The sequence below is a fragment of the Momordica charantia genome (genome assembly GCF_013281855.1).
Source record: "Momordica charantia cultivar OHB3-1 chromosome 1 unlocalized genomic scaffold, Mcharantia_2.0 BLBB01000001.1, whole genome shotgun sequence".
Classification (NCBI taxonomy): Eukaryota; Viridiplantae; Streptophyta; class Magnoliopsida; order Cucurbitales; family Cucurbitaceae; genus Momordica; species Momordica charantia.
This window is the reverse complement of record NW_028275157.1, coordinates 16,263,041-16,279,501: the sequence shown is the minus strand read 5'-3', so window position 1 is coordinate 16,279,501 and position 16,461 is coordinate 16,263,041. Positions and strand designations below refer to the sequence as shown.

At 34.7% G+C, this 16,461-nt stretch overlaps 2 protein-coding genes across 2 annotated transcripts; both read left to right on the top strand.

Annotated features, from left to right (window-relative positions):
- The first annotated feature begins 334 nt into the window (after positions 1–334).
- Positions 335–7,963, top strand: TAF12 (TBP-associated factor 12). Its single transcript, XM_088125513.1, has 9 exons — positions 335–967; positions 1,595–1,723; positions 2,498–3,022; positions 3,735–3,809; positions 6,319–6,397; positions 6,487–6,551; positions 6,711–6,746; positions 6,855–7,048; positions 7,456–7,963. Exons 1-8 carry the CDS (start codon positions 398–400, stop codon positions 6,957–6,959), a joined length of 1,584 nt encoding a protein of 527 aa, XP_087981639.1. The 5' UTR covers positions 335–397; the 3' UTR covers positions 6,960–7,048; positions 7,456–7,963.
- A 2,542-nt stretch (positions 7,964–10,505) lies between these two features.
- URH1 (uridine-ribohydrolase 1) lies at positions 10,506–13,715 on the top strand. Its single transcript, XM_022277463.2, has 9 exons — positions 10,506–11,080; positions 11,436–11,551; positions 11,683–11,742; positions 11,855–12,037; positions 12,120–12,224; positions 12,659–12,755; positions 12,966–13,073; positions 13,176–13,311; positions 13,394–13,715. The coding sequence occupies exons 1-9, from the start codon at positions 11,017–11,019 to the stop codon at positions 13,500–13,502; spliced, it is 978 nt and encodes a 325-aa protein (XP_022133155.1). The 5' UTR covers positions 10,506–11,016; the 3' UTR covers positions 13,503–13,715.
- The last annotated feature ends 2,746 nt before the right edge of the window (positions 13,716–16,461 follow it).

Sequence of the window (16,461 nt, the reverse complement as noted above, 5' to 3'; positions counted from 1 at the left end):
ATTTTTACAATGATAAGATGATTTTGAACATGGGGAGATCATAATAAACTAAAACTGAAATTATATGTAAAATAAAAAATATATATTTTTTTAGTACCACCAAAATTGTTTTTAGACTTCATTAAAAAATTAAATTTAAACGAAATGGAAAACAAAGAATCGGACGACGGACAGGGACAGAAAAGAAAATTCCAACGGACAGGATGATGAGTTGAGTGTAATTTCAATCTAGATCCGTCCATTTTAAGGGTATTTCCGTAAAAGGTGGAGGGCATTTTCCAAGAGTCAATTTCCCTTTTTTTTCCCCTCCTAAAGCCCTTCTTATAAAGCCGCATAAACTGTTACCAACGATTTGGCAGTAGCCAGGTGCAGAATTTTACCTTCGATTTTCACTTCCATGGATTCTTCGTCTCAGTCACCGTCTGAACCTCCGGCAGTTCCTTCGCCTCATCTACCTCCGCCTTCAACACTGCCCTCCGCCACAACTTTCGCCCTTGCTCCGCCGCAACCGTCCCCAAATGCAAACCCTAACATTAACCCCAATTCATTCCCGAACCAGAACCAGAACCAGAACCAGAACCAGAACCCCAATTCCAAGACCTCAACTCCTCTGCCCAACCAGCCTTCACCGCAGCAACAATCTCTTCCCACCTCTCAGCAAATCACTAGGCCTTCCTCCGCATTGACTGGAGCATGGCAGCCGCCCTCGCATTTCTCTCATTTTCCTTCTCCTTCGCCTTCTGCGTCATCTGGGCCGCACTCAACTATGGTGTCTCCTTCGTCCCGCCCTGTTTCTGCTTCATCTCCAGCCCAAAGGGGCGGCATCGCCATTGGGGTTCCAGCTCACCAGCCGAGTTCCGCCCCTCAGCCTGCTCCCTTTTCGGCATCTTATGGCCAGCACTTTGGTGGGTTGGGCCGAGGTGGCGTCAGCATTAGCGAACCGGCCTCTAATGCAACTTCTTCTCAGGTATTTTCTCTTGAGCTCTTTACGTATCTAATGACCGTAGAAGTAAACTTGAGGAATTATAATTGTAGCCAATTTTGTTTTGTTGTAAACTGCTAGTAAAATCCCATTAATTTTACAGATATTAAGGTTAAAATTGTAATAGAATGAAGCATAATTGACTACTCAATAGTCAATGTCAATAGTGGCTGTAGAGGTAGTTATATTTTAAAATGTGCACATTCTTGCAAATCAAAACCCAAAGTTAGTTGCTTTAGTTTTTCTATTTTTACTCCTGCAACCCCCAGTTGGATTTTGTTGGTTTAAACTACTGCTATAGAAGGATAAAAATAAAGCAAGAGAAGGAAAATTTCCTCCTCCCTTTTTAACAACGAATATTGACATTCTAAATGTTGTATTCTGGATGTAAGTAGATATACATAACTTATGACAAATTTTCCTCCCCTTTCCTTTTCACCATCTGTAATCGGCGTTTAAGAAAGAGCTATTCAGATGTCGTATTATAAAATTTGTCTAGCTTTTTGTATGCTGAGTTTGTAGATTACATCATACTTGTATTCTGTGGTGGTTGGAAAAACTGTCTGCCACTTTATTTGACTTCTTCATCTGACTGTTGTTTGGAACGCGTAGGTGAGACCTCCCATGCAAGGAATGCAGGGACTGGGGATGTTGGGATCAAGTGGTTCTAGTTCTCAAATGCTGCAGAGACCAGTGCAATCTTCTCTGAGACCGCCATCTACCCCAAACTCAGCTTCCCAAGTTAGTAACTACTTATGGTTCTTATTGATTCAAAGGAACATCCAGATATTCAGCAACAAATTCTTCCCTTTGATAGATTTTATGAATTGGTTCTTATTCAGGCTTGTCCTGATTAAATGTTTTTTTTATCCCTCAACAAATTCTAACTTAATCAATCTTTTGACCAATTAGAAGGTTTTTATGTAAGTTCAGTTAGCTTTAGAATGAGGTCCCCTCTCAGTTTTGTATATTTCATCATATCCATGAAATATATGTTTTCTATAAAAATAAAATAAAATTCTTTTTGGATCTAGATGTTTGGTTTGTTGAAGTGTAGGTGCAATCAAATGCATATCTGGTTCCCCAGCTTTATATACTTTGGATGCTGTGGACTGTCTCAATTCACTAATCTTTTGATGCTCATTTCTTGATTCCTTAAAATCATGGACATATTCTTATTAGAAAAATGTGACAGGAATTGCTTTCGCATGCTATAAACAACTCAAGCCCTAATAAGTTTATTCATCTTCTGTGGGAAGGTGTCGAAGAGAGTGGGCTTATCATTTGGTTGGGTGAGAGATCATGTTGCGTCCAGTTTAGTTGGGAGAAGTTGTTGTCATGTTGTGTCAATGTGCATTGTGATGGTATTTGTTTTACATGTGCTGTTTGTTAAGCCTTTATATTCATTTGCAATTTGTTTGGCTACCTGCATCCAAGTGAAGTGTCTATGGAAAATTTTATTTTATTAACATTGCTCTAATTTTACCAAATATTGATAACTTTTCCAAACTCTAGAGTTTCCAAGGCCATGGTCTTTTGAGAGTGCCCTCAACAAATTCGCCAAGTTCTTCATTGCCTAGTACGTCACAGAATATACAACCCTCCAACCAGCCTTGGCTGCCATCTACTTCACAAGGAAAACCGCCTCTTCCATCACCTTCTTATAGACCACAGGCAAACTCACCTTCCATACAGCAAAGATCGCATATCCCTCAACAACAGAACCACCCCTTAGGTCCAGCTTCTCAGCAACAGCAGATTTCATCAACTCCTCAGCAACAACCCTCACAATCACATCAGCAGCAGGAGAATTTTGCACAACAATTCCAACCATCAAGGGGCTCACAAGGTTTACCACATCAGCAGCAGGTTGCAAGAGCTCAGGGGCCAGTTAACCAGAAGGCTTCTCCTCTTGCACCTCCACAAACTAATAATACTAATACACAAACAATGTCCCAGAGCAGAGCTATAACTGCAGAAACTGAAGAACCTTGTAGTAGAATTCTCAGCAAAAGAAGTATTTGTGAACTGGTTAATCAGGTTAGTCATTAGCTTGCCTCGTTAAACTTTAAATTCTTTTCTTCTTCTGAAATCAAAAGATTGTGCAAGTTAAATTTAGAATCATTTGAGTGGTTTGACTTGATTGCGATGATTATTATTTTATCACATTATGGTTGATTCTATTATTGGTCCTTTACCAACTCCTTTTGTACTTTTCATATATCAACATACAGTTAGTTTGCTTCTCATAAAAAAAAGGTAGTTTTCTTACTGCATTCATTTTGGTATTGTAGGTCATGACCTTGACAGTTGGTTGAATTGGGGAAACACACACACATGTATATTACATTAGTTGGTTTCGATAGTTGAGATTTGAGAACATAAGGAAGAGTCAACATTTCGTACTTGAAGTTATACATAGATGCTACAGTCCTTGCATATGTTGAAACATTTGTTTTAGAATTTTGTGAATAGTTCTCATGGGCTGGCTGACTGAAAATTTTATCAGATCTAAAACTTTTAGCTTATTGCCCTTTTTTGAGATCTCTCTTTTATTTCCTTGTCAAGTTGTCGTAGGTTATAATAATTTGGATTACATTGTATAATGAATAGGATTAGATTCAAACAGTTCTGGATTTGTATATGCTATTAACTTATTTCATGCAGATTTTAATCGACTTTATTTCTGGTTTGGCCCGTTTGGGTCCCAAGTCCTATAACTTTTTTCTGTAATATGGTCCATTTTTTGCAGATCGATCCATCTGAGAGATTGGATCCTGAAGTGGAAGATATACTTGTTGATCTAGCTGAAGAGTTTGTTGAGTCGGTGAGTAATTGAAGTTTATTTATCTTAAAGAGAAACATGAATTTTACTGATAAATGAATTAATAAAAGGGGGTACCCTAGCCAATGGATTACAAAAATGCCTTCCGATTGGTCAAAAGAATGTTAAGATTGTAATTTGAGGAGGGCGTGGAGTATTTACCCAGGTTAACACAAGAGTAATTAACAAAGGACGGTAGTTTAACTCAATGTTACTCATATTCATTAGAATAATTTGTCATTTCTCAATAGTCAATATTGTTTTTCCCATATCTTTTCGGTGGATTTAATTTGAACTTTTTACTCCTGAAGGTCTTATTTTTCTAATGAGAATGAGAAATGGACTTTTCTCATAAAAGGGGGAATAATAATAGATGGTTGGAAATCATGTCTACAATTGTCGTTAATGTTTTGGAATACAACTTAAGTCTCATTCTAGGTATATGATGCTTAAGAATGAAATGGTTAGATATTAGATGCCTAGGGATTTTGGATTGTGGGTTCGGTTGTCCATGACAATCCCAAGAGATGCGTATAGGAATCATAGACGTCAATATAATTTTATGGACTTTGTGCTAAAGAATTTGTTATGATGTTTAATCTTTTTTGAATTATTTTATAATGTAAATTTTTGGAAGTGTCAAATTGAGAAGTATTACAAAAGTTTTAAATTTAAATCATGTTTATCTAGTATTTTCTCATGATAAATTGAATATTGCGTGTAGTGTAGTGCATATTATCATATTTATTTATCTAGTACCTATCATCAGTAGCAAGAGGAGAGAATATAGAGAGAATATAGAGAGGGGGGCCCATGTATCTTTGAATCCCTTTGATGCTGTGTACCACTCAAATCCCTTGAATTTCAATGACAATGAACAATCCCTTTTTAGAGTAAGAGTAGTGGTTTTGAAATGCAAGACATGCTTCGGTGTAGATGCTACCGTAGTTAGAGACCAAGCTAGACTCAAGCTTAGGTTAGGTAAGATGTTAATATTCATAATAGAATTAGTGTAATCGAAAGAAACTCTCTTTTAAGCATATAAGTGTTGCAACACGCCTCCAGGGATAGCTCGGTTGGCAAGGGTTTGGGGTTCTTGGTCATACTGACTTAGAGGTCTCAAGTTTGAACCTTCTGGTGAACTTAATGCAAAAAACTCTTGATGTCTCCTGAGTCTGGGCCTTGGGCGGGAGCGGGTGCCCCTGGGTATAGGAGAGTAAAGCTTCGACCCTAGTTATAAAAAAAAAAGAGAAGTGTTGCAACACATAAAATGATGATATGCATCTTTCAACCATTTTGAGCAACGCCATTCATGATTTTGCACCAAAGGGAATTTTTCTCCAAAAGGAGTCTCCAAAGCTATTTAGTGAGGAGAGAAATGTTGCGATAAAGCCAAGGAACAAGATGGGAGCCCCCTTGATTTGAGGCTTTTCCTAAAAGATATTTCCTAGAATTGTTTCAAAGATGTTCTCTATTGATTTTTGTATTTTGAAAAGGGACATGTAAATAGGTTGGGAGGTTTTAGAGGATGGCACAGTTAGAGTTCTCTTATCCACCTTTGATGATTGCAAAAAAAAAAAAAAAAAATCAACTATCAAATCCCCAAAGGTGGCTTTTTGGGGGTTGTCACTGAGAGATAAGGTGAGCCAAGGTAAAAAGATGGCCACTATCTTGTACCAAAATTCCACAGATGAACTTGTTTGTATGCCAATGTGATAGGAACTAGAATCTGAGAGGAAAATAATGCAAATATGCTATTTTTTTTATCAGACGAGGGAAAAAAATATAGGTTTTTTAAATATTATGAGGACTAGTTCTTGATATTTGCTATTTTGTATTCTAGAGGGGCTTAGTTCTGTCCCAAAATCCCTTACTCAGTATTGCCTATTCTCTATTTATTACCACATCCATCCTAACGAACTCTCCAACTGAAGATTAATATGCATCTTAAATATATTCCTAGCAGAGTACAACCTTATTAGTGTATGAGGACGATGTAATGTAACTGTACTTGGAGATGACTTGTAAGCTATGGTGCAAGCCTCTTATTAGTTTGATGTACATTAAGATTTTTAAAAGACGTATGAATTCTCTTCTCTGTTGGGATGTCTTTGAGGGTAAGTCTGAAAAATAGAAAATACTTGGAATTGTACTATTTGGGCTTTATGTTGAACCATTTAGTTGGGGAGAAATAAGAAAATTTATGTAGACAAGTGCATAAATATTGATAATGTACTGGTTAGAGTTAAAATTCTTTAGATAAATTGGTGAAGTCTTTAGTTTAGATAGTTAAATCTTTCTAAGTGCGTTTTTAAATGAGTAGTTAGCATTGGCCAAAGTTGTGTCTCAGTTTTTCTATATTATTACTTCATATTTTTTTCTCTATACTTTTAATGTAATTCCCCAACAATGTAATTGCTTCACCTCGCCCTGAGATAATGGTATAGTATATTTTGCAATACTTCTCACTAAGTTTGTAATTAATTAATACATTTTTTTGTTGTTTATGCAGATTACAACATTTGGTTGCTCATTAGCAAAGCATCGAAGATCGACTACATTAGAAGCAAAAGACATCCTTCTACATCTTGGTTAGTTATTTGCAGCAGCCTTGTTTAACACTTGGACCTTTTGTATAATTGTTTGCTCGTTATTGACTCTCTCCTCTACTTCTATGCAGAAAAAAATTGGAATATAACACTTCCTGGGTTTGGTAGTGACGAGATCAAAATATTCAAAAAACCGGTACATATATAATAATTAGTGGCTATTATCTGTAGTGGCAGTTGCGCATAATACGTTTCTTCTTAAAAGATTATTCTTTTTGTTACGCTTGTTGCTTGTCAAGCCTTAAATAATTTGATTTTTTTTCTCCTCATAAAATTTATATGTAAAATGTTGCAGCTTATAAATGATACCCACAGAGAGCGTCTTGCAGCAGTGAGTGGCCCCCTCTATGATTTATGGAGCTTTTTATGATGGAGGACCAATAAAAATGTCACAGTTCATTTAATATCAAATCCAATTCTTTCTGTTTTCCCGTGGCAGGTAAAAAAGTCTATCGTGGCAAGTGAGATGGCAAATACCAGGAGTTCTGCTGGACAGGCCACTGGAAATACCAAAAGCAATCTGGCAAAAACACCTGCAGTTTAGCAGGCTCACCAGAAGCTCTAGATACGTGAGTTTGGCTGGGGCATTTTACGATGGTATTGGAGTAAAAAAAAACTAGTTTTTTAAAAAAGGTGAGTAAATTATTGTATAGCATATAAACGTAGCGGCAAGTATTGAGACTTGCAACTTATATTCACATACAGGTTGAGTATCATGATTTTCTGACAATGAAATGTTGAAGATTGTGCAGTAATCGTCATTACACGCCTATAGAAGTAGAGGGATTAAAGGCTTGTTCAATACAATATGTTTAATCCTTAATATTTCAAAAGGGTGAATGTTGGTGATTCATTTTGAAACCGTTTTGTCTATTCTCTGATCCTTAATACTAAGGTTATCTGTTACCTTCGGGAGAAACAAATAGTGACTAAAAAAAGTTGAATTACTTTATCCTTTTAGTGGTACAGTAATATGCACATCATGTTAATTTTCTCCAGCTAGATTTTTGAAGATTGATATCTGGCTCTCATGCATGCAGGCGAAGTTCCTACCATATTTGAAAAAGGCAAAGTTAATGGCAGTGTGCAACAGAATGAGCTGAAATTCTGCCTTGCTTCACAACTGTACCGCTCAGCAGTAGTCAATGCCCTGGCTTACCAATTGAACCACCAAATGTTATGGAGACAAAGCTAACTTCACCAGGTACCTTCAATCAAATCGTACATTTCGAGATATCATGTAGGGACTTAGCGTGACTTGTAAAGGTGTTTGTGGATCATCACGACTCTCCCGAGTGTGGTGGCTTGTATAGACATGCTGAAACAAAGGGAGCTGTAATTTTTCTTTTAGGACTTCTTGATTAAGAGAGAGAGGTGATTTTGTGAACTTGGTGGAATGTATATGATCAGTCTTCCATCCTTTTTTGGTTTAAATCTCTGATCTGAACTAGATCCTGTAGCACATGATAGTCTTTGGAAAGATGCTCATGCTATATTGTTCATGGGCGGAATTTGCTTCTTGAAAAAATGTTGTGGGCTTTCATTTTTCTTGCTGGTGCTGTTATTGCCCTATCCCACATTCCACACACACATGCACCATTTTTTAAGAAAATAATGTCCGACTCCTAATGTCTTTTGCTGTGGCCCGAAACCCAACATTTTGATGATCTAGAACAACAAAGAAAGCAAAGGCAAACCACTTTTGTGTGGCATGTGAACTAGATCTATGAAAATATGCATGTTGTTTCATTACAGATTCAATCTCTCCTCTCTCTGATGGGTGAAGAAAACCCCATGTGTTTTCACGTGTAGCAGATGATGATTAGAAGCAAAAGTTATCACATGTTCTTCCTTCTGTAGTGATTGAAAACCATCAATCATATGCAACTATTAGCTTTAAGCCAACAATAACATGAAATTTCTGAATCATGTTGAAACCAGAACACATTCTTTTATTCTTAATCATTTTCTTATTTAATTTCATTTCTAGATAGTTGTCTCATGGAACGAGTAATTTTAAATATTTGTACATATTTTTCGTTGCATGATAATTCCTTTTTCTATTTTTTTTTGAGTTTCATAATTGCAGTGTGGGAGATCAAACAATTTTGATGTCTTATCTATTGAGCTATGCTTTGATTGGTTTATACTTAATTAAATTGTATGTGTGATCCTATTCGTTAAACTTTATCAACATTGATTATATTGCTATCATGGGGTCCGCTCTACTGGATTAGATTGCTACAAAAATTTGGCGTGCTCCACGACGTAACTTTTGAATAATATTTTCACATTGACTTTGGTTAATTAAAAGGAAATTAAAGTAATAGAAAATAAAGAAGAGAGAGAGAGGGAGAAGACTAAGCTGCAAACAAAAGTAGTTTCAAAGGCATAGGCATGTCCCCTTTTAACATGAGCTTAACTCAATGAAGTTACGAGCTTGTCATACCCGAGAAAACAAGAGTCATAAATAATTATTATTTTTAAAAAATATATGCCTACTTTTTCTTTGTTTTTGTTTTAGTTTTAGTACACATAGTTATTCTTATCCAGTCCTGGCTTCCAGCCATTAGTTTATTTGGAAATGTAACTCCCCAAGGAGAATATTCCTCTTCAAATTCAAATCCATCGTCGCAGACATTTTTGTCACTTTCCTTGTTAATTTATCTTCACCATCTCATTTGATAAACAAAATACAAATCATTTTTCATTCAATAAAAATTTAATTATATTTCATACAACATTTTTGTAATATTTTCTAAAGTAATTAGCATAATTTTATATCGAAAAATTATTATATTAAAATGGCCTAGGATATGATTATGGCTAGACCAACAGACAACCAAATTCATTAGCATAATTTTATACATTAAAATTTTGCGAACCATCTTAACATATTTATCTTTTAACTTAAACTTTACGGGTTATATTAATTTTCTTATGTGTCATATTAAATTTTTAGTTAACAAAAATATATGATTTACTAATGTTACCATCTATATAAATATGTAGATGTATCTTTGCAAGGTTGGTAAGAACTGTACTATTACATTGTTTGTTATATTTTCTTAATTTTCTAAGAAGAATAATTCCTTGATTATAGAATTTGAAAAGTATGGATGAGCCAAAATTAAATAGTTTTATAGATCGTTTAAAATTTGACCAAACTTTAGGTGGTTCATAAACTTCCTTGTTCTTCGATATTAATTAAATGACTTTGGACTTTGAAATTATATATATATATATATATAGTTTTTAATTTTGACCCATTTTAAGCAATCTTTAAATTTTATGCTGTAAATCACATTTTTAAATGCTTAAGCACTATTTACTTAATCTCTTCAATTATTATTTAAATTAAATTGACGCTTATCCTAAAAAATATTCAATTGGAAGTCATTAAGTTGAAAACTAGTTTGATCATGTATGTGAATTGTATTATTTTAACAAACAAACAAACAATTCATTAGTTTTAATAAATTATTAATTTCATTAAAGAAAGGTGCTCTTGAATGTTTGGAAGTAGCTTCTTTTGGCCATAATAATATAATTTTCATTAATTCAATTATTTTGCATAAAACAATATTGGGTGGCCCAACAACCATTTTCCTCTTAATTATTAATAGCTTTATTATATTTTTTCCAAAATAACTCTCTCTTCCCTGATAATTAATGAGAGATAAAGTACTTAACTACTCACGGGTTGACGTAATAATTTATATTATGTAAAATATGATTTTACCTATTAATAATATCTTATAAGTCTTTAATTATGTTATTTTACAATATCGTCTGTCTAACTCTAACGTAGTTACATTAATAATAGCATAACATTGTCTATTATAAAATCTGACTCATCGTACCAAACTTTTTTTTTATAACAATAAAAATAAAAATTATTTTCTAAAAATTCATCAATATGTGCGATTCGATTAGAGTGGAGGTTGTTTGAGAGAGTTCATATCTAAAAAAATCTGATTTTTCTTTTTGTTGAAAAGGTCTTTTATTTCCATTTGTTGAAAAAGGCTTTTCTTTCTTTTTTTTTTACTCGATGGGAATTTAGAATTTATATTTATCCGAGAAAGTGAAAAGATTAATTGCGACATTAGGCTTCGATTTCAACAAAAAGGAAACTCAGAGAAAAAGAGAGAGATCTTCGAAAAGGGGACGAACAGAAGCAGATAAAGTAGCTTTTGGGTTCCCTTTTCAGTTTTCATAGCAATTTCCGATCCAAAATCCGTTTCCAATTACAGAGAAATGGAATCCTGACTCGGATCTTCGCCATTGTAGACCACGTGGAGATCTCTCTCTTTTCGTCGTCATCGTCCACCGAAGCCACCATTCTCTATTATATATTCTCGATCGGAGCCTGCTCACATTCACGTTCACCCATCGTCTTCTTCACAGTCCTGGCGATTCTCTTTTTTGTTTCAAATTAAGCCCTAAAATCCCATTTTATATTCGCTCCATTATCTCCATTTGTATGCGTGTGATTGTGGTTTTTTTATAGTCACGCGCACATACATATTTGATCTCTTTTACAGCTCCTTTCGTTGTCTGCGGAATTTCCCTTGTTTTACCTTTGAATTTGGGTATTGGATATGGCGGATGTTAATGGTGGAGTCGTCCGGGAGAAGCTCATTATCGACACCGACCCTGGAATCGGTGAGTTTCTTCATTTTTAAGCTTTTCACAGCCCCATGGTTCTGTTTTTGCTGGCAGAAATTTTCTTGAGGGATTTTTCCTTTTGTCTTTTATCTTTTTGGCACATGCTGGTTTCTTTCTGTTCCTTTTTGTTTAAATATTTGTTTTTTCCACTGAGGCTCTTAACTGTATATGAATCGAACACCTGAAATCAAAAGTTCTGTCACTGTATGTGTAAGTACATATCTGAAAAGGAGGCTGTGGTTTCTTCTGTGCGGATTTGATTATAATTCTCTCTGGATTTGTTCTGTCTATCTCTATATGTGCACGTAACTGGTTTAGATGCTTAAAATCTAGAATTATCTTTGATTGACAGATGATGCCATGGCCATCTTCATGGCATTTCAAAGCCCGGCGTTGGATGTCTTGGGATTAACAACAGTTTTTGGCAATGTCTTAATTGAAGATGCCACGCGTAATGCCTTGCTTCTGGTATGCAATTGTTTTAGCTGATGGTCTTCTTTCGCAATTAAATGTTCCTTGTTCTGTTCATATTCACTGGACCTTCCCTCTTTTGGAATGTATTCATGATCTATTTATGTTTTTGATGTTCAAAAAGATAGTGTGAGATAGCAGGCCGTTCGGATATTCCTGTGGCTCAAGGCAGCTCTGAACCCCTGAAAGTAAAATTTCTGATTTCTTATCTCTAGCTTAACTTTTTGGTACTTGTGTGGAGGGTGGACTCTTTCTGGGACTGTGTTTGATTTGCTAACAATCCTTTTTCTGGCGGAAAAGGGTGGAACACCGCGTGTTGCTGACTTTGTACATGGTTCTGATGGACTTGGAAATGTATTTCTGCCACCCCCCAAAACGAAGAAGATTGGAAAGTGTGCTTCTGAGTTTTTAATTGAGAAGGTCTCTCAGTATCCCGGTGAAGTGTCTATACTTGCACTTGGGCCCCTCACAAATTTGGCTCTCGTAAGTTTCTATGATTAATTCCGTTCTTTTAAATTTCTCCCTCGGGTGAAAAGTGTAATATTTCATCTGTTTTTACAATCAGGCAATCAAAAGCGACTCTACCTTTGCTAGCAAGGTGAAAAGGATTGTCATACTTGGTGGTGCTTTCTTTGCGTTAGGGAATGTAAATCCTGCTGCTGAAGCAAATGTGAGCGGCTGCTTTCCTTTCAATATTTATTTCTTATAATAAGAACTTGGGCAATCATGGCGGGTCAAAGCTGTTAGTTTTAGGGGGTGAAGTTTCTAATAGTTTTAGAACCGGTTGGGTGAAAGTGGTGAAAATAATCAATTATGCATATAACATTCAATGTTATGGTTGGGAGTGATGGTAGAATGAGTAATTTTAAAAAAAGAGTTTTGATTTTTCAAAATCACCATCTAAGCGATACCTTAATCACTTAGAAATCCATTCAAAGTGATTTTGAACTTTTCTAAAATCAATTTTTTAATTTGCCAAATATGATAAATGGAAAGGGAAGTGATTTTGACAATAGACTAAATACATCTTCAAAGTTTACCAGTTAATATTTCATTAGTCGGACCAGAATGGCAACATCATGTGCATTGTGAAATCTCTTGCAGATTTATGGAGACCCGGAAGCAGCAGATGTCGTATTCACATCTGGAGCAAACATTGTTATCATTGGGATAAATATCACAACACAAGTTAAACTTACAGGTGAAGTTTTCTTTATCAAGCTTCACTTGTTTGTTTCTGTCAAATGATATGAGAAACTTTCAGTGACACCTGCCAACGTTCTCTCTCTACCATATCCCGCACACGCCTTAAGAAAAAATAAAGTTCAAATGTATACCGAGAAATTTGGTGGGTGCCATGTCATGTCACCAGCAACATCAATGTGATGTGTCGGTCATTCTATTATTGCAGATGACGACCTCCTTGAAATAAAGGAATCCAAAGGAAAACATGCTCAATTCATATATGATATATGCAAATTCTACCGAGATTGGCATGTCAAGTCTGACGGGGTTTATGGTAATTAGTAGTCATGATTTTTCCTTTACCACGAAATACTAAATCTAAACACCATTCTAAATTATGTCAAGTCTGAATGATCATTCCAAATTTTGTGCTCAGGCATTTTCCTTCATGATCCTGTTTCGTTCGTTGCTTTAGTCCGCCCCGACCTTTTTACGTACAAGACTGGTGTTGTGAGAGTTGAAACTCGGGGCATCTGTGTTGGCCATACATTGATGGATCAAGGGCTAAAGAAGTATGCCCTCAGCTACACAACTTTTTCAATCTTTTCTGTAGTTTTCTGACACCCCCATCTTTGTCTATGTATTCTTTTGCAGATGGAATTCGAGCAATCCATGGTCAGGATATTCCCCCGTTTCTGTTGCGTGGACTGTTAAAGTGGATGAAGTCACTAATTACGTTAAGGAGCTATTGAAGAAACCGTGAGTTTTGAATGCTGGATTGCCATTGAAATGCCATAAGCATAGGAAGCGTAGTCTATGTTTGCTGGTCCATCCTTTTTTTTTTTGCTCCTCGAACTCTCCTTTTCTTGTAGTGGAAAAGCATATAACATTCTGTGTTATATAAATAACAGGAATCTCAAATTGATGAACACTCCACTTAATCTTGTGGATATTTGAACAAGTATTTAGTTCTTCACTGGAATTGTCTTTCGCCTTTTTAGTTAATGTTAAAGATCTGAAGCTACTGCTACCGATTGCTATGACTGAGAAGTTGCACTGCTTTAAAGCCACATTTCATATATATCATATCTCTTCGGTTTAGATCCAAGATTATTTTATTTTGGTCTCTTTGAAATTTTAGACTCATTTCATTTGGGTAGCTTTCAAGATGTGTATTTAATCCTTGTAATTTATAAAAGTATTAAGTGCCAAAATATCATAGTAAGGACTAGAATGGTTGGTTATCTTTTGAAATTTGGGGACTAAAATAAATATTTTGAAAGTTCAGGCACCGAAATAGTTATATTTTTTTTCGTAATTTTGACAAAAATAGAATGGATTTAAAAGTTTACCAAAATTAGATTTAAACTTTATCTCTTAATAATATGATATCAATTAATTTCTTGTTTTTAGATCAATGAATAGGATGACAGTTAAAATGATGTAAACAACCTATGTTAGTTTATATTATTTATTATTATTATTTTGAATATGTTAAGAAAAGGTTTAATTATGGATAGTGAGTTTGGTAAGTTTTTTTTTTTTTTTTTTTGTTTTTTTGACAGTGAGTTTGGTAAGTTAAAGGGTTGAAACAATGACCAAAGTTGTTGAGTGAAAGGCCTCTTCATAGGCCTAATTTTGATGAGCATCTATTTTCTTGGTTCTCAATCTCAAAGTTGGGCTTCTATAATGCCTAATTCAACTTATATTTGGTAAGTTATGGTTTTGTTTTGTTTGGTTTTTAGTTCCAAATTCCAAAATGAAAACTTAGAAGTAACCATATCCAATCAAATTAAATAAGAAACAAGAAAAATAATGTGGACTACATGAATTTTTGGTTTTGTATTGGACAGCCTATAAAATATAACCCATGCATAAATCTACCTCTTAAATATATATGGGTCTTCTTCTTCAAGCTTAAATCATACAAACTTAAACTCATTTAAAACTATAGGAATAAAAAAACTGAAACTAAATCCAGGTCCTAAGAACAAAATTCATCCCTATTTAATCTTTTTAATTAAATTTATTTTTCAAAATAATTAAATTATGTTCAAGTTTGACAGTCATGTACACAAGTTAAAAATTAAAATTAAGAAGAACAAAACAAAACTTACCATTTTTCACAAAGTTGAAATTTAAAAACAAAGAATAAAATGATGAAATATAGAACTAGAAAGTAGAAAACAATAAAACTATACCATTTTTAATCCATTTGAAAGTTGAAAGGAGCTTGGCAAAGCCTCCCATTTAAAAGTAGGCAGTTGAACCAACTACACTTAATTAGTTTCTACTCTTCTTCTTCGAAGGAACCTTTCAACTCCCAAAACTTCACCCGCTCCAACTACCTCACCCTCCCCCTAAAACCCCCTTACCCTCAATCTCTACATATATTACCATAATCTTTCGCCCCAACCGAAAAAAAAAAAAAAAGTATTGGGACTAGTGGAGCCAAATCGACGTCGGAACGAGTTAGAAACAAGTCGGAACGATCATCAACAGCTAGCTATAGCTAGCAATGGCGAAGATCGGATCAATGGCGGTGGTGATTGTTATGGTTTTGAGCTGCTGCTTATGCAAGAGCCAAGAGATGGAGATGGAGATGGAGATGGCGTGTGATGAGATATATGTGGTTCGTGAAGGAGAAACTTTGCACACAATCAGTGACAAATGTGGAGATCCTTTTATTCTCCAACACAATCCTCATATTAATGATTCTGATGATGTTTTTCCTGGTTTGGTCATCAAGATCACTCCTTTTCGCCATACTATTCATCCCAATTTTCTCCTCTTTTGAATTCTCTTCTTCTTCTCCTTCTTTTTTTTTTTTCTCTTTTGAAGAACTTTTTGGTGGGTGTATATAGTCTTTGCAGTTTTACCCTTCTTCTTGTAAATAAGGTAAAGTAAACTTTGTGTTCAAGTAATGCTGTCTCTTTTGAGTACTTAATATGGTATATGCATTAAAAGAAATGCATTTGACATCTTGTCAAATTTGTTGTTGCTTTGTTTTATACATTAAGTTGATATTCAACTTTCAACGTAAATTTTAGAAAGTTTTTTATAGGTCTTTTGAATTCAATTTTGTGCCTAATAGATTTATAAAACTTTTAAAGGATCTCTTAAACATTTAGAAATCACATAGAAATAACGGCAAAAGTTTAGATACTAAATTGTTAATTTACCATGATTCTAAATCATAAAGAAACTTTTTTTTTTTTTTTCGTGGGGAATTTTTAAATATATTTTTGTTTAGTTTAACATATGGAATCTTCAACTTCAAATATGGTAGTTGGTGTCTTATATCGTAGTTACATTTGAATGGACGATTCTAGAAATGGGTAGAAATTACTTTCATCCTCTCTTTACTGGGTATTGAATCATAATGTAGTGGTAAAACATCACTCTTTGCTACATTAAAAGAATGTATGTATCGTATCAACATATGGACAACTGTTAAAACGAGCATATAGTTCAGTGGTAATTGACATATATCTCCAATAAGGAGGTTGTAAGTTCGAACCCCAAAAAAACATGGACAATTGCTTGTTCATATCAAAAGAACTAAATTAAAACTTTAAAACAAACAAAGCCAAATTCGTAATTTAACCTAATGAATACTCTCGAAAGCCATATCACAGAAAGTTAGTGAAGAAACATAATATATATTACCAAGGAAATGAGGGTTGAGCTTCAAATTCAAATTAAATGGACAAGAAAAAAGA

What these genes read in the sequence shown, in the direction of transcription:
- TAF12 (XM_088125513.1), top strand. Translation starts at nt 398, where the DNA reads ATGGATTCTTCGTCTCAGTCACCGTCTGAACCTCCGGCAGTTCCTTCG. An exon ending in CCCCAAACTCAGCTTCCCAA is followed by an intron (nt 1,724 to 2,497) that starts GTTAGTAACTAC and finishes TCCAAACTCTAG; the next exon opens with AGTTTCCAAGGCCATGGTCT. An exon ending in TTTGTGAACTGGTTAATCAG is followed by an intron (nt 3,023 to 3,734) that starts GTTAGTCATTAG and finishes CATTTTTTGCAG; the next exon opens with ATCGATCCATCTGAGAGATT.
- URH1 (XM_022277463.2), top strand. Translation starts at nt 11,017, where the DNA reads ATGGCGGATGTTAATGGTGGAGTCGTCCGGGAGAAGCTCATTATCGAC. An exon ending in CGACACCGACCCTGGAATCG is followed by an intron (nt 11,081 to 11,435) that starts GTGAGTTTCTTC and finishes TTTGATTGACAG; the next exon opens with ATGATGCCATGGCCATCTTC. An exon ending in CCCTCACAAATTTGGCTCTC is followed by an intron (nt 12,038 to 12,119) that starts GTAAGTTTCTAT and finishes TTTTACAATCAG; the next exon opens with GCAATCAAAAGCGACTCTAC.